Below are 25,016 nucleotides of genomic sequence, written 5' to 3' on the forward strand. Positions count from 1 at the left end.
TGGGTCTGGTTCAGTCAAGAACCTATCAAACTGTCAAAAACTGTTGATTTGGTCAAGAATCATTTGACCCGGATGGTTTGACCGTTGATCCGGTAACTGTGTTGTGGGTTGCATACTTAATGCATGCAAAACTTTTCGATGTCATAACTTTGCACTTTGATGTTTGATTGGGATGATTTTTTTTGAGTAACTTTTCGAGATTTATGCGTCTTAAGGCGCCTATCCCACTATTTTTGTGAAAAAAAATCTATTTTTGGCCTCAAATTGTAATTTTTAATATTTTGTATAAATAAAAAAATAAAAAATTGAATTAAAAAATATAAATTAAATATAAAATAATACATATAACATATTTAAAATATATTTATACATTATTTATTATTAAAATATATATTTACACACACACACACACACACACACACACACACACACACACATATATATATATATATATATGCGATAATGTGGCACGGTCTAAATCATTCGACTTAGCCGATCGAACCGGTGACCCACAACCTGGAGGCAAAAAGGGTTTGGCCTCTAGGTTAGTTTTTAAAACATTGGTTCTAACATCTTAGGCTGAGTTAGGATTGGAGTTCGTTTTTGGTAAGTGCAATACTTGTTCGAACAACCTTTATGGCCTTGCCTTGCATTGGGAATATCTTTGTCTTTATGTGCTTTATTTCATGGGGAGATATTCCCAATGCAAGGTTGCAAGAGGTTGTTCGAACGGTGTAAGCACGGGCTTGCATTGACCGAAGCCAAACTCTTTAGATTGATCTTAGCCCCACTTGCACCTGTATCTTTAGGAATGGCAATGGGGTGGGAAAGGGTTGGGTTTTGCTTGCCCCGTACTCAACATCAAATTCAAATTCCCCACCCCGAACCCTAGTGGGGCTAAAAATCCTAACCCCATCTTTGACCCTATAGGGAACATAGATCCATGACTTTGCCCTACCTTGCCCCAACCTAGTCATTCTTACTTACATATTTATTAATTTATTAATTTATTTTTTTAAACCTACCTAGAACTATTTTACATTATGTAATGTAATATATAGTAGTATAATATATATATATATATAGATAGATAGATAGATAGATAGATAGTTAGGACGGGGTCGAGGTGACAAATACTATCTCCGCCCCGTCCTTAACCCTAGAGATTCGGGTTTTCCCCGAATATGCCCCAAACCCCAATCAATCAAAAAACCTGCCCCGATCGGTGTAGGCCCCATGGGGATAGGTTAAATTGCCATCTCTGCCCCATGGGTGTTATATTGGTTGATGAGATCCATATATATGTTAAATCATAGTTAGGAAATTCATTGTTATACATGTATTGACATTAATGTTCTGAGAACCAAACCGAGAATAGAAGCGGAAAGGGGAGAGGTTTATGAGTCAGAGGTTCAACCGGGGTCAATCCGGAGGTTGAACCATGATGATGTGGCTAGAAGTCATATAAATATTATATATAATACATTTTACAACTTTTAATATACTTAAATATGGTGTATTGATGGTGAGTTCCTTAATTTTTAAAGCAAATGTGATTAGGATTCGAGTCTCTTAATTTACATTTTCTTTAAATACATGCATAATAAAGTAATATGTACGATAAAGAGTCATTAATTAATACAAGTTAAAGGTTTGAATCTTGTTGAGCACATTTTAAACTTTCTATTAGTTAAAGACTCAGGTGGTTTCATGAAATCGGGAATGGTTCACCGGTTTTTCGGTTAAATCAACCAATCAGGCAGTTTTTTAACCAAGCGGCTATTGGGGTGTGAATGAACCGGCCAAGTTCTCGGGTCACGGTTCAATCAATCCAACTGACTGGTCCGGTCTGGTTTTCTAAACACTGATTGACATGCTTTTAAGAAGCATGTCCTAAATTATGAATTTCTCAAAAATGAGAAAATGTGAATAATTTGGAAAAATTTTAATACAAGAATTATTCAGACTTTGGGAAAAAAAACAAGATAAGGGCATTCCGATTCTTACTGTTTGGTTGTGTGGAATTGAAATCCCAATACCATTCCTAGTGGAATGGCATTCTCCCATTTGAGGGAATGGCCATTCTCTCCCCTTTGGGAATGAAATCCTTTTCCAGCTGATTCCAATTTTTATCCAAACCAAACAGACTATGGGAATAGACCATTCCGATCCAACTCCATCCATGAACCAAATGGACCCTATGAATTCTGAAATATATGTATACAGTATACTTTGAAAATTTATTTATATTTTTACACATTCATATATTTAATACATTCCTATATCCACCTAATCTGCACACCTCGAGTTTGTGAAGGTCAGATTCCATCATCCGATGTGGTTCAAGACAAGTTCCCAATCTGCAAGCTAGAGTTGGATAACAGTCTGAGTGGCAAACTTGATGAAAACATTGGAGCGATATAACATGCGAAACTTGACATGTCGAATATACTAAAACATCTCAGGATCTGTTTGGTTTACGGGAATAGGGGTCTGGAATGGAATCAGAATGGTCAATTCTGACTCCAACTGTTTGATTGGGTGAAATGAGAACCCCATTGGCCCATTCTCATTCCTAGTGGAATGGTCATCCCCTCCCCCTCTCCTAGGAATTAAAATCCATTCCAGCCAATTCTGATTCCATTCCATTCCAATCTGAATCAAACAGGTAATGGAAATAGATCATTCTAATTCCGATTCTGAGATATTCTAATTCTGACTATAAACCAAACGGACCTTTACTTGTTCATCCATAAACACAAGAAAAATAAACCAACTTCTTTCAAGTATATCTTTGTATAATTGTATATAACAGGGAATATTTGGAATTTGGACTAAGGGTAAGTTTTAAGGTTGCATTAGCTAGGTCTGGAATCTTGATTAAAGAGCATTGAAACAATAGATGGTAGGTTATTTGTGAAGATAGAGGTCTAGGTCAAGAATACTATCGGACTTGTTTGGTTGGCCTAAAGTTTAGGTACTACCCATACCCAAGCCTTCAATTGCCCTCCGGTTCAGAAGATTCATGACTGTAGGAAAAAAAAGGACATGTCAGTTTACTAGTACCCATTAGCTAAGAAAGGGCACCAAGTTAACAGATCCATTGCCGTCCTTTACTTTCACTACTGGCCAAGTACGAGTGGTAAATGCTAAATAGTGGAAGGTAGAAAGGAACTGGGCCAGACCCATAAAAAAAAATGAGGTTGGGCCCATTATAGCTATGTTGTGACTGTCCTTTGAGCCCCGTGCACACACATGCATAGCTTAGGTATTCTTTGACTACTACACACCACCAATCTTTGAATTGAATCTATGGATATTCTCTCTCTCTTTCTTTCTTTCTTTTATTTTTATTATAAAAATGGCATTTTTCTGGTTATGAATTGAAACCCAACCGCCCCAATAACATGAGTCACAGGGAGCCTTAACAAAAGAAAAAAAGAAAAGAAAAGAGTTAGAGTTCCTCTTGCTCTGTTGCTCATACATCTTTTTTAAGTAAGAATGGATATATATATATATATATATATATAGAAAAAGACAAGCAGAATCCACCCTTTTTTAATGGGTAAAAAGAATCGGCTTTTGCTTTTGAAATTAAAGTCTTTGCATGTTTTCCCTTTCTATATTAGTCAGTATTCGTATCAGATCTTCATAAGTTGATTTGTAGAGTTGGACTGGACCTACTAGCTACTAGAGAAAAAGAGAAGACAACCATGGATAGGATAGGTTGTGGTGAAGAGAGGAGGTAGAAACAAGAAGATTCTTGCTTTAGGCTCTATTGCTTTACACGCTCTACAGGGCAAAGTTAAAAGTTGGGAATATCATGTCTACAGAAACCCAGCAAGGAAGGAATTTGAGAACCCACCAGAGTTCAAACTAGAAAGTACACTCATTATTGTGGTTACATTTGAATCTCGCTCACTCAAGGTTGCAATTGTGTATTTCATGGGAGTTAAATTGGTCAATCGGGTAATTGATCATGATCCTATATTTATATAACATTACACTGGGTCTCAAGGGTGAATAAATTGCTTACTCGCACGCCAATAACAATCTCTCCCTCCTACCTCTCCTTTTATCTGGGTAACCTATTATTGAGGAGGTCAAGAACGCTGGAAGCAAACTTATCCAAGCAAACGAAACCTAAGAAATACTTGCTCGGATAAATTCACATACCCAGATAAGTGAAAACCAATGGAACCTAATTTCATAGTTTTTACCAATAAAGAAAAGTTTCAAAGTTAATTTAATACATGAAGGAGAAACATTATCTAGCTAGTGGGAACTGGGAATGATTTAATCAATATTGATAGTCAACCCATAATCCAAACCATGGAGTCCAAATTGATTGATGGAGCTTTGAGGATAGAATTCATATTCGTTCTGCTCTACTCAAGAGGAGAGGAAACAAAAGTAGTGAAGCAAGAATGCAGACCCCGTGAGACTGTGAAACACTTGCTTATTCTGTGTTTTAATGAATCAGACTTCAGACTTGAATCAGTCACCAAACAGGCACAAGGCCTGCATTGTCATGTGGTAAATAGAAACTATCAACTTTTCTTTTTCTACTACTGTACAACTTTTTACTTGGGAGTACGTACATTCAAGTTAATGCAAATAGTTAGGAGGTGTACCTTACAAATTTTTACAGAGGAAAAAGGCTCTAAAAGCAGAGGAGAATGATGGGAGACAGCAAGTGTAGGAGATGGAGGGATTTTTGACGTCTCTGAAGCTCACTGTTCATAAGTCATAACCTCATACGCAGCAGCTTGAGATTGAGCTTTGGCATCAGTCTTGGGTCCAAGTGTCCAACTCTATAATCACGATGGACAATGCAATGCACTGTGACTTTGTATTAATCCTGAGCAGAGTGACAAGAAGGTTTTTGAGACGCGAGAGTCTGACCCAGGACTATTAATTAGTCTATTGGTATTTGGTATTGGATTAATGAATGGGTTATTCTCCACTTGTTATAGAACAATATACAAGCATGACCTTACCTAAATTTTTGGTCAAAAGTTGTCTGAGTAATTTTGGTATCAGTATTCTAATTAGGTGTTTTCACTATAAAGAGAGAAGCAGTAGAAGATTAACAATTTCAGTGGATGGATAAATAACTTATTCACACTTTAGGGTAACCGGTACTCTCCATAAATTTCACTTTTTCGTAGGACTCATTATAGCGGTGCGAGAACACGGAGATGTTGATCAATTATCTGATAATTGACTAATTTGCCATTGTGAGATACTAGCAAACAAACGGGGCCTAATTAGTATATATGGTTAGGTAGGGAATCAACAAAAAGAGAAGAAAAGAGTGATAGATCATCAATGAACTATAGGACATTAATCCCCCTGGTCTATGGCCATCCTACTTGATTTGAATTCCCTTGCCTGCCTGCAAAAGCAACATGTATCATCCCTCTAATTTATGGACAATATTCCCCCGGAATTCATGATTTGAAGGGACTAAAAGAGTTTAGGGTAGAACAAAAATGATATAGGTAGAATTAGTAAGAAATGATTTAAACAATAATAATTTAACACGGATACAAATTTAAATAAAACGGACAAGTTTCATGTAGGATGTAGCCAACCTCATAGTAGGGATAAGGCATGGATGATGAGGAGGAGGATAATTCCCCTGAGGTCGTGGTCATAGATTTAAGAGGGCCAGCACCTAGCAGCTGCATGGCCACAGTTAAACCTTCACACCAAATAAGATTGATCAAAATCAAAACTATTGTAATTAAGGATGAGTGAAAGAAACTTTCAAATGCGACAATTCAATACCTGAACTTATATCAATTTAATATCTATCCGTTAATCAACCATTAAGTGGCATTTGAAAAGACACACATATAGATTGATCCTAACTCCTAACACTAACCCTCACAAGTGGGTGCAGAGCAGAGGCCTAGCTCTGAGTCTAGCATTTGCCTTGTTTTGCATACTGCCAAGTGCAAGCAGGATTCGATTTCAAAAATTCAATAGTGTTTGATGTACAAGCTTATAATTTATTGGCATAGCTAGCTAGCATTAATTCATAAAAACAAAAAAGTAAATTGAATATATACATGTGTTGCCTTTATTGAAGGACTGTTAAAGGCAGAAAGCGCAGCAGAAGTCTTGTCATGCATGCAAATTACTCACGGTCTCATATGCTATCTTCTTTTCTTGTTGCCTTGCTTTGTATTCTTCTTCTACGCAAAGGTAGAATTAAGTAGGGTTCACTTCAGCCTTCAGCCGGTGCAACTTAACCCATTAGATAGAGTCAAATTTCAACGACAAATTGACAGTACTATGCCCTCCTTTTTATATATAGTAATTACACTTAATTTGGCCTTTGGGGAAATAAATAATATAATATAACGCAGATGCAGTTATATATTAATCAACTTTCTGCAGGGTGCAGGGTGCAGAACCCTAGCTTGGGGATCAAGCCAGGGTCCAGAGTTCATGTGGAGCCGAGCCCACCCTGCTAGCAGGAGGGAGCTAACCTATACGTACCTAAGAAGATACCAACGCCAACGCCAACGCCACTCACTTTTGCTTTTGACCCAACTCTCTCTCTCTCTCTCTCTCTCTCTCTCTCTGTGTTGTTGTCTATAAAATGCCAACACAAGATAGAGAGCGAGCGTGTGGTATGCGGAGGCAAATGAGATAATAGAGAAACCAACCTGATCTCGATCGGTTATTAATTAGTCTTTTGATGATGCAGTCTGATAATCATCAGCAGGAGTCGTTTGTGTGTGTTGATCAGGTAAAGCTGTTTGGGTCATGGGCGAGTTCATACACTCACCGAGCGCAACTGGCTTTGAAGCTCAAAGGTGTGGAGTTCGAGTACGTGGAAGAGGACCTTACTAACAAGAGCCCTCAACTCTTGCTCTACAACCCTGTCTACAAGAAGGTTCCCGTTCTCCTCCATGGCGACAAGACCGTGGCCGAATCTGCCATCATTCTCCAGTACATAGACGAAACCTGGTCGGAAAACCCCATATTGCCCGACAATCCCTACGAGAGAAGCATCGTCCGATTCTGGTCTCATTTTGCCGACGACCAGGTAATTACGCAGCTAGATACTTCTCCATGCCTCTTTTTGTTTTGTTTTCTACTCTAATTGACACAACACTACAGAAGAATAGAAGCTTAATTAATTAAATGGCCGTCTTGTGGATTATATATATATATTGCAGCTGGGTCCTTCAGTGGGGCTGGTATTCCGGTCGACGGGAGAGCAACAGAAGGCGGCAGTGGAGCAAGTGAACAACAATCTGAAGCTGCTGGAGAAGGAGATGGAAGAAGGGTACTTCAAGGGGAGGAGGTTCTTTGGAGGTGATAAGATTGGGATGCTGGATATCGTGTTGGGCTGCGGATCCTATTGGCTGTGGGTGTTGGAAGAGGTCGCCGGAGTGAAGCTTGTGGAGTCGGGGAGGTTCCCCAGGTTCCATTCCTGGCTGCGGGATTTCGAAGAGCAGCCGGAGGTTAAGGAAACTATTCCTCCCACTGATAAGTTGCTGGATTATGCTAAAAGCATTCACCTCGTTATTCTACTCAATGGTGATCAAGCTCAAGCTCAAGCAGAGAATCCTTAAGTTGCAGTATTAATATATAGCTACCAAGCTAGGCAAGCAGGTGTTTGAATATATATATATATTGAAGCAGAACTATTAATCTCTCTCTCTCGTCTTGTCGATCTATCTGTGATGTTTCTGTGCAGGAATTATTAGGAAAAAGCTTGTGCTGTACTTGATATTAATATATCAAATTATCAAGTATTAATTGTGAACTGTTCTCGATGTGACAAATATCACGCAACACACGTACATTCCAAAATCCAAATTGCTAAGTTGTACACTAAGTAAGTAAGCGTCAACTATTGCAGATGTGAGTGAAACGATCATGCATGCAGAGATTCATTATTACGTACGTACTAGAGAGAGAGATTGGTCGTGTGTAAGGGTATCAATGGACCGGTAAATCAATTTGCACGGATTGGATGAATCAACAACACATATTGGATTGGATTAATTCGGTTCAAAATATTTATTAGATTGGATTGGACTCGGTTCGTTCGTTATAAATTTATATTGGATTACATTTGATTAAGCTAAAATCTGGTCCATTGATATAAGATAAGAACATAGGTGTCAATGGACCGGGTTTGGGTTAAAATCAATATAAATTAAAACAAATTTGAACAGATTGAACGGTCCAAACATTAAATTGAACTGATCTAAAATCGTCCAAAATATTCATTGGATTGAATTGGATCCGATCCATTTGTAATGGACTCACACTGGACTCAGATTGGACCAAATCCAATACAATTGACACCCCTAAATTCGTGAGGAGTGACCCTTATTAGGTTATAGGTTAATTGTTAATGCAGCACTGATTCATTGAATTGAATGCACAAGTTCATCATCATCATGTAGCTTGATAGAGTGGGTAAGCTTAAGCCTCCTTAAGTAATCAACTTTAGCAACTTATTGGGCTTACATTAAAAGAGTTTGGGTACGGTAGACCCGACCGAGCTCATAATAGCCAATTAACCACTGTACCTTAGCCCAATTACTACTGGGCTTTACATTTACGGGGTGTGGGCTTGGAGATGAGATGTTAATGAGATCATTTGAATTGAACAAACCTACCAATCAATTGATCAATTTCCTCGTTGAAGAATGCAGATGGGCTCATTGTGCAAATGGATCCATACCCTAACAACCCACATGTATGATAATACTGTCTTCATTCCATATGCTATCCAAAATCCAAGCCAAACGCCCCATTTCAAAATTGGACCAATCTTGATACGCCACGGACATGGATCCTACACGACAGCCTGACGTGGCATATCATGATTGGTCCACTATTCGTAGCTAAACGTCTAAGGGCCCACTTAACATGCAACTATATTCTCTAAAGCATGGAAAAAAAGTGGGCTTTATTTCTGTCTTTGTCTTCTGAGTTCAATTTTATTTCTATTGAGATGTACAGTAAACACAGTATTCAATAGGTTCACCTGCATAAATATAGTATCCTGAGCATGACAATTGACAAGATAATTCCAGTAGAATGGTTCACTTCAAAGGATTAAAAATATAGGAAAGATGAATCGAAAACTGAATGGATGAGAAGAGTGAGATGAGAACATAATCTTTTTTCTATTTTACTTCCTGTATAGTCATTTTATACAGAAATTCCTTAACATCTTACCCTCAATCTTCACCTTTCTCTTATTTTTCTATCAAACCAAACACAGTATTGACTGGAGTTAACAAACTTCCAAGAAATTGAAAAGCTGAGAAATGTTTACAGGAAGCTGCTTTTGATCAGGCCGACATGTACAGTTTGTAAAGATAAAGGAAATACCATGGTGTGTCTCCATGATGCAATTGAAAATGTAGATGTGTTAGCTTGAAGTATGATACCAGCAGCTAGATAACAGCAAATATTTGAATCATGTCATGTTTAGACAAATTGTTGTAAAAATAAATTAATTAGGCTATGTTTGGTTTTAAGGAAAAAGTAGGAAAATGAAGAAATGCAGGGAAACCTATACAAGATTTGTAGTATTTTCCTTCATTTCCTTTCTTTTCCTTACCTTTTCCTTCAAACCAAACATAGCCTTAAGGTTCTTTTACAACTCTTGGAAAGGTTTGGAACAATTCATTTATTAGCCTTCTCTTAGGCGGGACAAACTTTGGATTGTATAAATTTAAGCCATTAGCCAATAGAATGGGATTAGTTGAAGGTGATGGCTGTATAGCGGGATGTGGAACCAATGACGTCCCATGTCTGTAATAAATACTAAGTGAGAGATTGGTGAATAGTTGTGGGCATTGTAATTGTATGACGGGCATGGGCATTATAAATGGTTTCACATCCAATAATGCTAAGTGAGAGATTGATTAGTTGTGGGTTATATGTATTTTATGACAGGCATGGGGCATTATAATTGGTTTTACAACCGAAAATGCTAAGTGAGAGATAGAGTGGTTGTGGGTCATACAATGTGAACTGTCTTAGGTCATGTTTGGGAGTGCTTACGTTATAAATATGTGCTTAAAAACAAGTGCTTATTCAAATAAGCATTTATTTGCATTTGTCACCCAACTTTTTCAAGTGCTTATTTTATTTCATATTAGGTGTTTGTCATTTGATAGTCTTTTTCTCCAATAAGCACTTAAATAAGCATTTATGACTATTCTGTCCTTCATTTTCTTTCAAATTTTACGAAAGCACTTCTATGGAAGTATTTCAAAAATTACTTTCATAAATGTACTCTTATAAAAGCACTTCAGTAAAAGCACTTTCATGAAAGTACTTTTATAAAAGCACTTCTGTAGAAGTGTTTTTATAAAAGTACTTTTACGAAAGCACTTTTATAGTACTTTTATAAAATTCAACTAGGGATAATTTTATAAGTGGTATTTAAAATTCAACTAGGGATAATTTTGAAAGAAAAATTTGAATAAGTGCTTATTGTATAAGCACTTAAAAAAAGCTAGAAATTTGGGCTTAAAAATAAGCCCTTATTTTAAAAATAAGCACTTATTTCGGGCTTAAAAATAAGCACTTATTTAAAAAATAAGCACTTATTTTGGGCTTATTTCTCAAACACCAGTAAGTGCTTAATGGTGTGGTCTTAGCCCAAATAAGCACTTATTTTAAAGCACTCTCAAATATGACCTTAATCATCTACATCAACATCCAAAAAGCATGTTTAGGTGCATACAAGTTATTACTTCTTATTCTTAGGAGTCATTGCTTTTGCAATTCATTTTTAGATGTTAAAGGCTCAGTTTGGAAAGAGTTCAAATATAAATATGTATGGTACAAAATACAAATAAAATAATATAAAATACAAGATTTAGTACTCAACATATTTGTATTTATACTCTTTTCAAATTGAGCCTAAGTACAAATACAAAAATGTAGCGTGCAAATGTTGTATTTTATATATGTAAACCTTGTATTTACACTCTACATATTTGTATTTGTACTATTTCCAAGCTGAGCCTAAAAGATGATAGAACTTTGTTTACTTGTTAAAAATATTGAAACACTAAAATGACTTTATATCAGCATTTTATTAACAGCTATTCCAAGACATGTGGCCCATCTACATTCAGACACCTGCCCTTCCAAAGATTTAAACAAAATTGACACATGTCAAATTCTGATTAACAGTAGCTCAAGAGCTTAACCCACTAGACATGTGTCAAATTTTTATTAGTGGTAGTTCAAGAAAAGAGCCCACTAACATGCAGAGTAGAGCCCACCACCATGTAGAGTTGTGAGAAGTGGGAAGCTCCCACTTTTAATCCTTTCCTAAAAAAATGAAATTATGCTGTTAATTACTGTTAACTAGTAAACTAATTAATTAATTCCAGCTATTGATTATTAATAATAATTACTATTAACTATTTCTAATTAATTAATTACAGCTATTAATTACTAATAATAATTACTCACCAATAATAATTAATTACTGAAAATAATTTCTTATAATAATTACTACTATTACTTAATTGCTGATAATAATTAATTAGTGACAATATTGCTCATTATTAACTCAGAAAATAATTTTTATAATAATTACTGCTAATACTTAATTACTAATAATTTTGCTCATTATCAATTCGAAATGATAATTAATAAATATTTTCATAATGGTAATTAATAATTCGAAAATAATCATTTTGTGTTTATATTAACTCATATTAATTGTTTTGAAAATAAATATTTAATGGTAACCTTTTATATTATATTTATTATCAGAAATTATAATTCATACATTTATATGAAATAATTAATTATATTACTATAAGTAATTATAATTAATAAAGTTATATTAATTAATATAATTACATTATTATTATCAATAATTATAATTAATTATTACTAATACTAATGATGATAATTATAACTTCAGTGTTAATTAATTAATGATAATTAATAAGTATTTTAATAATGTTAATTATTAATTGGGATATAATCATTTTATATTAATATTAATTCATATTAAATATTTTAGAAATATATAATTAGTGGTACTTATTTACATTATTATTATTACAAGTAACTATAATTAATACTATTATTATTCTCCAATAAATACTTCATTTGGTGAAAGTTAAATTATAAAACTTTTAATTATTCAATATTGTTAAACTTAAAGAATTATAAAAGCAAATATTATTTTATGAATTAACTAAAAATCGTAATTATAACAAATTAATTAATTAATGTAAATAAAAATAAAATTAAAATAATAATAGTAGTAATAATAATAATACTTTCATACTACTGATTTCAAAACCAATACACACATAATAAGAATATATTGTTAGTTAATAATAATATACTTAATATTATTACTGATTTCATAATTATTAATCTATTAATAATACTGATTATTATTAAAAAATGTTAATAGAAAATTTTAATTACTTAAAATTATTTGCTGAAATTAACCGCTTTAATTTGGACAGATAATTAATTATTAATTTTAATTTCGTAAAATTATTATTTCCTGAATAATTTTAATTACTCTTTGATTTAATGAGCTTACTTTTGAATAATTGGTTTTTTATGTTCAATATTTTTTTTTGAAAAAATCCAAATAATTTTTCATTTGCAATGCTAACCATTTTATTTTTCTCTTATTCAGTTTTCCGAAAGATAAAAATAAATAAATTAATGATATTTACCTATTTTATCAAATTGTGTATTTATCAAGTTGTTGTCATTGATGATGACAATGATGATGAGTCAACTTTTTGAAAGAGAGGGGTACTAATAATAATTAATGACTTCTAATTAATTAATTCCAGCTATTAATTACTAATAATAATAACTCATTGATAATAATTAATTATTGATATTAACTAATTACTGATAATATTTCTCATTATTAATTCAGAATGATAATTAATAATGATTTTCATAATGGTAATTAATAATTCGGAAATAATCATTTTATATTTATATTAACTGTTATTAATTATTTTAAAAATAAATATTTAATGTTAATTATTTATATTATAATTATTATCATAAATTATAATTCATACATTTATATGAAATAATTAATTATATTATTATTATTATTATCAATAATTATAATTAATTATTACTAATAGTAATGGTTTCTGATAAAAATTTATTACTGATTATAATTACTTACTGATAATTAATTCCTTAATTATAACAATGATAATTATTACTTCAGAATGTTAATCAATTAATTATAATTAATAAATATTTTAATAATATTAATTATTAATTGGGATATATAATCTTTTTATATTTATATTAATTCATATTAATGATTTTATAAATATATAATTAGTGTTACTTATTATTATTACTACTACTACTACTACTACCTCTACTATTATTATTATAAGTAATTATAATTAATACTATTATTATTCTCCAATAAATATTTCATTTAGTGAAAGTTAAATTATAAACTTTCAATTAATCATTATAGTTAAATTATAACTATTATTTTCTTCTTATAATACTCCTAAGGCTGTATTTGTTGCGGTGTAAATACACTTTTATACTGGTGGAGTAGAGTGACGATTATGGTTTACTCAGTGTAAAGTGTGGACTGGATCACTAGAGAAGAGAATAGAGGAAAGTTTTATATCAAAAAATCAGTGTTAATATTACACCAATTATCAATGTAAAAACTTTCTTGAATGGAGTGCAAATTTACACCAGTCTAGAGTTCACACCGCAAATAAATGCAGACTAAATAAATAATCTTCCTCTTTCATATAAAATGAGACCACCTCATTTTACTTTCTATTCTACTTCTCACAAACAGTTAAGCCCAAGGTTTTTAAAACTGACTCAGAGAATGAACTGGTCAGGGGCCCGGTTCCTGGGTTAAACGGTTGGCCCGTTCTGATAAAAAAATTAAAAATTAAAAAAATAAAAAACAGTCAAAACCATTCTAACAGTTAACCGCTCGGGTCAGCGGTTTGCTGACCAAAATCAACGGTTTTTTGAGAAAATCCAGTTTTAAGGAAAAATAGAATCGATCACCTAATTAGTTCCCGATTTTTCAGTCCAACCATCTGGTCCGATCCAGTTTTGAAAACTATGAATAAGCCAACATCATACTTAAAACAAATAAAATAAAATAACATAATGTACACTACACTCAAGCCATTTGCACTCATGCATTTATGCCGGTGCAAATAAAATTTGTAAAACAAACAAACGAAACCTTAGAGACAAAGCAACAATTCATTCAATTCAGCCACTTACAACGGGCCTCTATAAAACTGCCGACCCAAATAGTAAAATAATCTAAGACTGGAAGACGACTAGCAAGGAGAAATCATTTAATTAAGCTCCCAAAGAATGCTGTGAGCAAATTAAATGAGTGCTGAAACCTTATTTCGTCCTAAGATTGCTTTAAGAATTAAAGAAGGCAAAGAAAAGAGCATGTGTCATTGCGTGCAACTCGGGACTTGGGAAATGCCAAATTGTGAAGCATTTAAGTGGTGCACAGTCTTCAAAACCCACCATTAGAGATCTGTCATCGGGCTTCAGTCAATTAATGGAATTTCTGCCAAACGCTTTGATTCCATTCAATAATCTTCAACTTCAATTTTTATCTGTAAGGTTTTTAAAACCGAATCTGATCATTCGAATCGAATGGATAGTTTGTTCTGACAAAAAAATAAAATTTAAAATTTAAAAATGGCCAAAACTGTTGGACGGTACGACCATCTAGGTCATCGAATGGTTTATTGACCAAATTAACGATTTTTGACAAAATAATAATTCTAGGGTAAAACAGAACCGTTATATCTAACGGAATCAATAAAAAGACTCCTCTACCCTGATATATTCTTTAAATTTTCAAAACATATTAAAATTTTAAAAAGTTTTCATACAACTAATTAATAAGAACAATTTTGTCTCACAGTTCACCTTTGGTTTGTGCTCAAATCCTTTTCCCCGGATCTTAAATATTAAATCTCTGCAGAGCCATGGTTTACACAGCGAAAAATAACTAGCTTGTATCTGTTTATTCTAGAAAGAAGTGCTTTAATTTGTCTTCAAAAGTTTGGCAGGGCTTTGTCGCTTAAGATGTATTGAACATTTACTTGATGGGGTTTGTCTGTGAAGTCATGGCCCGAACCTTCATTTGGTGAGGAAGGAAGAGGGGTTCGAGAGAAAATTATGAAGAGAGAGAAAGACCAACTGAATCGATGAAAGGTATTTTGTCCAGGGGCAAAATTGTGTTTTTGAAAGAATTTGAGATGCATACGATATTTACATGTAAACGGATCATGGCAGAAGCTTATTGGAGGAGTAATGTCTGTCCAATAACATCATCCAATAGGGGAGCCCTTTTGAAAATGAAGGGGGAGGTTTTAGTATTTATGGGAAAATGTAGAGGAGATTTAAATCTTTTTTCCTAAAATTTAATTATTATACAGCAAATATCATGTCAAAGAACCATTTAATCTAAAAGCTTAAGTTGTTATTAGGTGTATTATTTTTAAACTATTGTTGATTTGAATGGTCAAATTGTTTGACCAACCCACTGAATTTGGGTGGTTGAACCATTGAGATGTTTAACCTAGACAACATTTTTTTTAATTGTTTTTTATTTTAATTCTTTTTAATTTTTTATTATCACAAGACAATATGTTCAAGCCAGACGATCAAACCACAAACTAGAAATTGGTCGCCAAAGTAGTTTTGGTTACAGGCCGGTTTGATACAAGCTGATTAGATTATGTTTAAACATATATGTTGATATATACTATAATTTTAAATTTTATATATTAGTAAAGTTGATTTGAATGTTACCAGAATTATTGGAGCAATATGGGTCCTAGTCTCAAAAAATCAGTTAGGCTGCATTTGGGAACAATGTAAATGGAGTATAAATCCCGGTTTATGGTAAATTTGCACTCTGGTTCACTTTTGCCTATGTTTGACAATATTACATTTATGCATTGACAAATGATAAACCAATGCATATATTACATTGATAATAAGATGTAAAAGTACATCAATAAAAAAGAAGTAAATTTGCATTCAAGTGGGCTTTTAATAAAAAAAGCATATGCTTTATTGGAATTCATGTTGGCATCTAATGGATCGATTTTTGGTGACGTACCAATTTTTGTGATGTATCAATTTTTTGGCTAAGTACCTCGTCATTTGATCTGCTCCCAGGTGGCCTATGACTCAGAGGATGATGGAGCTCCCTGGTGGAAAACTGCCTGGTGATGAGCTACTTGGTGGTGAGCTACTTGGTGACGAGCTCCCTAGTGGAGAACTACTTGGTGACGAGCTCCCTGGTGGAGAACTGCCTGGTGACGAGCTCCCTGGTGGAGAGCTACTTGGTGACGAGCTCCCTAGTGGAGAACTGCCTGGTGATGAGCTCCTTGGTGGAGAACTGCCCGGGTGGACTCGTCATTTGACCTACTCCTAGGCAACCTGTAACTCAGAGGGTGGTGGAGCTCCCTGGTGTAGCGCAACCCGACTACCCTCTGCATGAGGTGATCTCCTCTCCTTTGTAGGTGGTGGGAGTTGAGGGACCTGCAAGAACTCCATCATTTCCTCCTCTTTGTAGGCGGTGGGAGCTAAGGAACCTGCGAGAACTGAATCAGAGACCCAGGGGTGTTTACCCAGTGAGGACTCTTCGATGCCTAAGTTAGCATTTTGATTGCAGAGAGCTTGGAGAGAAATGAGAGAGCTAGAGAGCAGGGATTACCTCCATTTTTCCATTCCTTCCCCCTTGTCTTTGGGGGTCGGAGTCCTTATGTAGTGGTGTCCTGTCAAATCAGGTGTAATAGCCTCTGTCAAGTCAGGCATAACTGCCTCTGTCTCTCTGCCGCAGCCGATACTGCCAGAGCTGAGGTGGCGGGTGTAGACAACTGCTGCAGAGTACGGCTCTGCCAGTCAAGGGACAGCTCTCATGACTGGCAGGCATGGTGCCGCCTAGCGAGAGACGTGGGCGCAGGCCTTCGGATCTATCAGGTACGGTTGTCAGGTAGGAGATCTTCCTACGATACACCGAGCTGCCCCTAAGTGCCGAACTACCTATGTCGAGCCACCTGTAAGTGCCAAGCTGCCCCAAAGTGGTGAGCTCTTCGTAAGACGCCAGGCTGCCTGCAGAGTGGCCAGCTGCCTAAGCGGAGAGGCTGCACTTGGTTTGCATGAGGTGCCAGGTGACACAATTTCATTGGAGGGCCAAATCCGCCCTCATCATTTGCCCCCCACTCCCAAGCTGAGAGTAACTCAACGAAGGGAGTAGATTTCTTCTTTTGGCCCGTAAGTCAACGAGCTAGTAAGTGTTGATCCAATTCCTTAGGCTTTGGGAGCTGCCAGCCAATGGCGAGCTGCCTATAAGGTAAGGAGGTCTCCGCCAGTTCAATAGTGTAGCCCTTAGGCTTTGGGGGCAACTTATAGTTCACTTTTGCTGATTTTGCTCATGTTGAGGAAAAGGCTGGGTATTTAGCAATAGTGTGGCCCGTAGGCTTTGGAAGCAACTCGTAGTCCACTCTTCTTGACTTTGCCCATGCCGAAAAGGCGACTGGGTCTTAAGCAGTAATGTGGCCCGTAGGCCTTGGGAGCGACTCGTAGTCCACTCTTCTTTGACTTTGCCCATGCCGAAGAGGCGACTGGGTCTTAAGTAGTAATGTGGCTCGTAGGCTTTTGGGAGTGACTCATAGTCCACTCTTTTTTGACTTTGCCCATGCCGAAGAGGCGACTGGGTCTTAAGCAGTAACATGGCCCGTAGGCTTTGCCTATGAGGTGCCGAACTGACCAGGCGCTGAGCTACTAGTGAGGTGCCGAGCTGACCAGGTGCTGAGCTGCCTGCAGGGTGCCGAGCTGACCAGGTGCCGAGCTAACCAGGTGTCAAACTACCTGTAAGATGCTGAGCTGACCAGGTGTCGAGCTACCTGTAAGGTGCCGAGCTGACCAGGTGGGTGCCTTAGAGCTATGATTGCGCTGCATCATCTTCGTAATGCCGGTCACCCACTCCTACAAGAAGCTACTAGGAGCTCGACCTTCGGGGGCAGCACTACTAACTTTAGGTCGCCAACTCACACGTGAGCCTTGGAAGGCTCGACCGGTAAGAGCGCCTATGTAGTCTGTTGGCCACAAACTCCCGCGGAAGCCACGAACAGCTCATCTTTGTAGGGGGACCTTGCGAAGAGGATTGGTGAGGCTTTATCCGAATTGAAGGTAAAGTTACTTAATATTTTAGCTCCCTGCATGGTTTTGAGTTCATAAAAAATGTAAACTATAGAGCGAGAGCTTCAATTTCTAAAAAGTGAGTACTTAGCTTTCTGGGAGAAGAGGACTTAGCTTTTGTAAGATGAGAACTTAGCTTTTGTAGGATGAGAACTTAGCATTTTGTAGCGTGTTCCCACAGATGACGCCAATTGATGGATCGATTTTTGGTGACGTACCAATTTTTGTGATGTATCAATTTTTTGGCTAAGTACCTCATCATTTGACCTACTCCCAGGTGGCCTGTGACTCAGAGGATGATGGAGCTCCCTGGTAGCAAACTGCCTGATGATGAGCTACTTGGTGGCGAACTCCCTGGTGGTGAGCTACTTGGCGACGAGCTCCCTGGTGGAGAACTACTTGGTGATGAGCTCCCTAGTGGAGAACTGCCTGGTGACGAGCTCCCTAGTGAAGAGCTACTTGGTGACCAGCCCCCTGGTGGAGAATTGCCTGGTAACGAGCTCCCTGGTGGAGAACTGCCCGGGTGGAGAGCTGCCCCTAAGTGTCAAGAGGTTGCACTTGGTTTGCATGAGGTGCCAGGTGTAACAATTTCACTGGAGGGCCAAATCCGCCTTCATCAGCATCCATTACAGCAAAAAGTCTGTTTGGTAAGAAGGTAAATTTGTCGGTGCAAAACTAACCCAATTTTGCAATTTATATGAACCGTTTTACACTCTACATATTTGCATTTACACTTATTTGCATTGTTTTCAAACGCGACCTTAAGGAATTCTTCCAAGAGCACAAACTTCATGGAAAAATCAACAAAACCTTTATAGCTCTTATCCCAAAATGCAAAATTAGTTTAGGCCCATTAGCCTGTGCAACACAAATAGTAGATATGAATAAGGCATATGACAGGGTAGAGTGAAACTTCATAGAAAGGGTGTTGGAGAAAATGAGTCTTGGGTAGCTTTTCATTAAGTGGGTCATGAAATGAATTTCCACTATTTCACATCAACTACTTGTGAATGGAAACCCTAGCAAAATATTTTTTCCAAGCAAGGGCCTCAGACTAGGGGATCCCCTATCCCCTTATTTGTTTCTAAGAGGTGTTATTTCTAGAACTTCACCATATGCATTCAGTAGGTTCCATCTCTGGCATTAAGATCAATCAGAATTTCCCTGCCATCACTCATTTGTTTTGCGTAGATGATTCCTATATTTTTTCAAGTGCAAACATTGCAAAAGGAGGTGTGATCCTGGATATCCTAAAGCAGTACTTTGAAGTCTCTAGTTAAAAGGTGAATCATTCAAAATCTGAAATTTATTTTAGCCCAAAGTTTCACTCAAGACTTCAGAAAGAATGGAGAAATTAGAATGTTGGGAATTCTAATTTTAGCCCAAAGTTTCACTCATTCAAAATCTGAAATTAGAATGTTGTGAATTAAAAAAGTCATCAATAATCCCTTCACTTATTTGGGTCTTCTGCTTTGGGTAAATCAGAAAAAAAAAATATCCTTAATTACCTCTATGAAAGAATGGAGAACAAAACATCTGGGTGGAAAACAACCTTTTTGTCTAATGCACTGACCCATGACTTGGAGGTAACAACAGTTCAACATTCATGTTGGTTTTTAAAATACTACTAGTATAGCACACTTTCCTACCAAGAAACAATAGCAAAAAATGGGCTTGATTATGAACTTTTTATATGGTGGGTGGTCTTACATTCCACTCAACTCAATTGCTATACATACTCTTGTTCTTGGTTTGAGATGCAAGCTTCTTGAAGCCCTAACACCTAGGTTGCTTCTTTCATCCTCTCCTTACCTTCGTTAGTGGGTGTTGTTTAGGAGCATTCTTTCATCCTCTCCTTCCCTCTAGGTTTTAGTTCGAGTCTCTTCAGCAGGAGGTTGCCTTTTCTTTCTCTTGTAGGTTGAATGGAGGAGGAATAGGAAAATGTTTTGGTGATCGAATGTAAGAATACAGAAGAAAAAAAAAAAGCCTTTCTGGAAAACGACAAGGATATGTAAGTTTCTATCCAAAAAGAAGATTATCCACACTACTTTGGCAAGGGTGATACCACAGACGTGAAATGTAGAAAGAGGATTGAAGTTTGGAGACCCAATAGGAGATCACTTTATATTAAGGGTCCATTCATTATCCTTTTTTTTCTTTTTTCTTTTTGAGATCAATGGGATTTGGGTAACCATTGACTAATATATCCATGTTCTTTTTTTCAAACTTATGCAGGTGACACAGCGTGGAAGCAATGAAAACTGGAGCTGGCTATGCAAGCACCGAGCGAACACTAGTTTCTAGCGAAAACTACACGATTTCTCTAGGAGAGAGAAAAGGTGGCAAAAATTGAAGAGAAATTCTGAAGAAATTCTGAAAATATGAAGTCTGAATTGATGACTATTAACTAGACAATAGCAGTATTTATAATACATCTAGAAATTGTAAAGTAATTAGGAAAGAAAAATTGTAGTTGATCTAAACATCTCAAACACATAGCTGGATTGAACTCTTCTTGATCTTGGTCTTGATAGGATCGAACTCTCTGGTTGGATCTTCACCGTTGGATCTTCTTGGATCTAATCCATGAATCTTGGAAGTCTTGGATTATCTTGATCTATAGGATTCTTGATTATCTTGAATTCTTGAGTTCTTGATTATCTTGAATTCTTGAATTCTTGATGGATCTTGAATTCTTGAATTCTTGATGTATCTTGAATTTCCGAATTATCTTGGATTCTTTGAATTCTTTGGCTTATCTTGATTTCTTCCCATGAGTTGTCGCCCATATGATGAGATGGGCCTCCATCATTCTCCCCCACTTGGAAAAGACTCGACCCTGAGTCGTGGCTAGGATATGCGAGGGTCGTCTCTGGTAGGTAGCGATGAAAGTCAGCAAGTATTAAAGCACTGGGAAATTGTGTAGTAGCTTCCCCTGAGAAATTGTTAACATAGATTGCAAATGCTCTCTTATCACATATACGGTCGGCAGACCAACATGGATGAAGTGTTTTGGCCGCTTGCTCAACATCAATTCCCTTCCCCGATTCTATCATCCAATAAAGGGTTTGGTTCTGATACGGCCTTAGACCACACATGAGTGTTTTTGGGGGATCCATTTCCTCTAGATTGTATGTACATGTAGTACCAACAAGCTTATTTAGAGCTGACTTCGAGATAACTTGTTCATCGTTACTTTGCTCAGGATGTTGGCCCCCCTTTCTTCGTTTCAAAAGAGGCAAGAGTGTTGTAGTTTCATCTGAATCACCCTCTAGGCTTAAGGAACATTTTTGCTTGTCAAGATCCTTCGGGATAACTTCTGCCTTTTGATATGGCTTAATTTTCAGCAATTTGAAAAGAGCCGGAAGAGGACAAAGAGTAGAATCGAAGTATGAAGGAACTTCTAACTTCCATGAAGACTTATCACCCTCAGTGAAGATGGAACTGTGAATGTGAAAGCTTACACACAGTGTGATTTCTTGCATCAAACTAAAGTCTTCTGGCGTAACTACACATCGACCACAAACCTTAACCTTTGAAGAATTTACAAGGGAAATTATGATTCTAGTACCAAGAACAAAATCAATGTGATGTTGTATATCTCGCATGGGTGGGAGTTCATGTGGTAACTCATCTGGAACTACATCATGGAACTCATCAAGTAGTCACTACACTTCCACTGGAATTTTATTTTCCTCTAGTGTTTCATTCATATTTTCTCCCTTCAACAAATGTACCTCGCGGGTATTTTTACATTCTTTTACAAATTCAGCATGATGATGGGTAATAGTAAGGAAATTTTTCTCATTTGCTTTTGGGGCCTTAGGAATATTCTTTTCAGCCATGGGTAACAAAGTATAACGTATACCATCTTTTTCAAGTTGGTAGGTATTCTTCCTACCCATGTGCTTTGCATTTGTCTCAAATTGCCAAGGCCTCCCTAACAAAATATGGCAAGCATTCATATCTACAATATCACAATATACTTCATCATGATACTTACCAATAGAAAAAGGTACCTTGCAGCGCTCCTCCGCTCGTACGCCGCCTCCTTCCTTGATCCACCCAATTGTATATGGGTTTGGATGTTTTTCAGGAAATAATTGTAAACTTTGTATGACATCCCTGCAAATAATATTTTCTTGACTGCCACTATCAATAATTAAATCAAATAATTTACCCTTGACAGTACATCTAGTACGGAACAATCTGTGCCTTTGAGAAGTATCTTTATTTTTCTGAGACAACATTAATTTTCTTACCACATAGGTATACTCTTCATATTCATATGGACCCTCTTCATCTTCCCCATCAGGTCCACAGTATACTTCCTCCTCCACATCTTCTTCCTCCTCCATTTCTACCATATTAACTGCCTTTCTCCTGGGACAGTCACTGGATCTATGTCCAACCTCATTACATTTAAAGCATTTAATAGAGCAGGCCTTGCATAGGGATTACTAGGTTTATGAGAGTTGGAAGGGTTACCTCGAGTATGTCCTCCTGTAGTAGCTTTACCGGCGTTACTTGTACTTGTCGGGTGAGAGGGTTGTGCTATCGGGACTGATTTGTTCCTGTCGACAGTTGTCGGTCTATTGTTGCTCCCGCTATATCGACGGTAATTATCACTGCGTACCTTGTCTTAGAACATTAATTCTGCTTCCAGAGCTAGGTTCCTTGATTCCTGCACACTAAGAACCATTTGTACACCAATTTTGTCCCTGATGGACGGTCTTAACCCACTCAGATAACGGGTTGCCTGCTAGTTATCACTTTCAGACAACTGGTTTCTTTCTGCTAATCTTAAAAATTATAATGTGTACCCATTAACACTACGTGAACCCTGCGCATACTACTGGTAAGATTCAAACATATATTGTTCAAAATCAGGAGGTAAAAATCTACCTCTTATAAGTTGTTACATGCGCCTCCAGGTTCGAACAAGACCCCTTCCTTCTCTGATCTGGGTCTCTCTCATCCATTCCCACCAAACATATGCACCTCCCTTTAATCGGAAAGCTACTAGTTTTACCCTTCATTCCTCTGGTATCTCCATGTAATCAAAGAACCTATCGACTTCTGTGATTCAATCCAGAAGTCCCTCTATGCCAAGATCTCCACTAAAAGTAGGAATATCTACCTTGAGTTTAAATTCATCATTATTCCTACAGGGATTGAAATTACCTTGATTGTGCCAATTTTTGTCGTTTCTGTCATTGCCGGGAAAAACTGGATCACCACAAAATTCTAAATCATCATCACTGTCGTCGTCCAGGACTGGTCATCGGAATGCAGTATGGACGAGTGGTCTATCGTGATCGTCTCCCTCGATTTGCTGTGGATGTTCCCGGTTCCATGGAGCAATCTCCCGTAACAAGGTTCGCAGTTGTTCAGCCATCTCCACCAACTGCTGCTCGATGTTACGTGTTGTCGTACGCTGTTTTTCAATTGCTCTCCAAACAGCTGGAAACCCCTTATCTCCGTCACGGGGTGGGTTACGACTGCTACCGTCTGGGTTGGACATGACTGGGCGAATTCCCTACTCTGATACCACCTGACATAGCGTGGAAGCAATGAAAACCGGAGTTGGCTATGCAAGCACCGAGCGAACACTAGTTTCTAGCGAAAACTACACGATTTCTCTAGGAGAGAGAAAAGGTGGCAAAAATTAAAGAGGAAATATGAAGAAATTCTGAAAATATGAAGTCTGAATTAATGATTATTAACTGGAAAATAGCAGTATTTATAATACATCTGGAAATTGTAAAGTAATTAAGAAAGAAAAACTGCAGTTGGTCTAAACATCTCAAACACATGGCTGGATCGAACTCTTCTTGATCTTGGTCTTGATAGGATCGAACTCTCTGGCTGGATCTTCACCGTTGGATCTTCTTGGATCTAATCCATGAATCTTGAAAGTCTTGGATTATCTTGATCTCTAGGATTCTTGATTATCTTGAATTCTTGAGTTCTTGATTATCTTGAATTCTTGAATTCTTGATGGATCTTGAATTCTTGATGTATCTTGAATTCCTGAATTATCTTGGATTCTTTGAGTTCTTTGGCTTATCTTGAATTCTTCCCATGAGTTGTCGCCCATATGATGAGATGGGCCTCTATCAGTAGGGTCCATAGAAAATTTATTTCTCTTGGTTATTACTTACCCAGTTAAGTGATACCCATCTCTTAGGTGGGCAAGGAACTTTTCCACCTAGGAAGAAAGTTGCCAACACTTGGATGGAACAAAACTTCCCCTTTTAATAATGCATTTTTATGACTAAAACAGGCATTCTCTTATTTACCTGGGAAATAAAAGTAATATGGATAAATGCATTTACCAGGTAAGTATTTCCCAAGAAACACTTACCCAGATAAGTAACTTCCTAAAAAGTGAACGGGGCCTAAGATTTAATTACAATTGAGATACAAGGAACGTCATGAAAGGCCAGCCATGGAATTTTATGAATGAACTAATACTTATTGAACTAAAGCACAAAGATACAATAGATAAGTTTATCGACGTGTCCTTTCTAGATTGAATTAGGATCTGCTCCTCACACAGCATGCCTCATACCGACCTCACATCCACATCCCACCCTGTACTGGGAACATCTTCCCATGAATAATAAATAAAAATATGGAAGATGTTCTAGATGTATGACCAAAACAGCCTGTGAGGTTAGTGTGAGGCGTGCTATGTGAGAAGCAGATTCAAACTCTTCTAGATTCACTTGGTATAGTAGGGCTCCCGGTGGGAGCAATCA

The 25,016-nt window shown here is 36.7% G+C and overlaps 1 protein-coding gene across 1 annotated transcript; it reads left to right on the top strand.

The window, feature by feature from the left end:
* Positions 1-6,544: 6,544 nt before the first annotated feature.
* Positions 6,545-7,789, top strand: LOC148872964 (glutathione S-transferase U7-like). Its single transcript, XM_088972655.1, has 2 exons — positions 6,545-7,063; positions 7,197-7,789. Exons 1-2 carry the CDS (start codon positions 6,713-6,715, stop codon positions 7,593-7,595), a joined length of 750 nt encoding a protein of 249 aa, XP_088828781.1. The 5' UTR covers positions 6,545-6,712; the 3' UTR covers positions 7,596-7,789.
* Positions 7,790-25,016: the final 17,227 nt, after the last annotated feature.

The sequence above is a fragment of the Nelumbo lutea genome, chromosome 2 (genome assembly GCF_056320005.1).
Source record: "Nelumbo lutea isolate HS-2025 chromosome 2, American lotus-T2T, whole genome shotgun sequence".
In the NCBI taxonomy this organism is placed as follows: Eukaryota; Viridiplantae; Streptophyta; class Magnoliopsida; order Proteales; family Nelumbonaceae; genus Nelumbo; species Nelumbo lutea.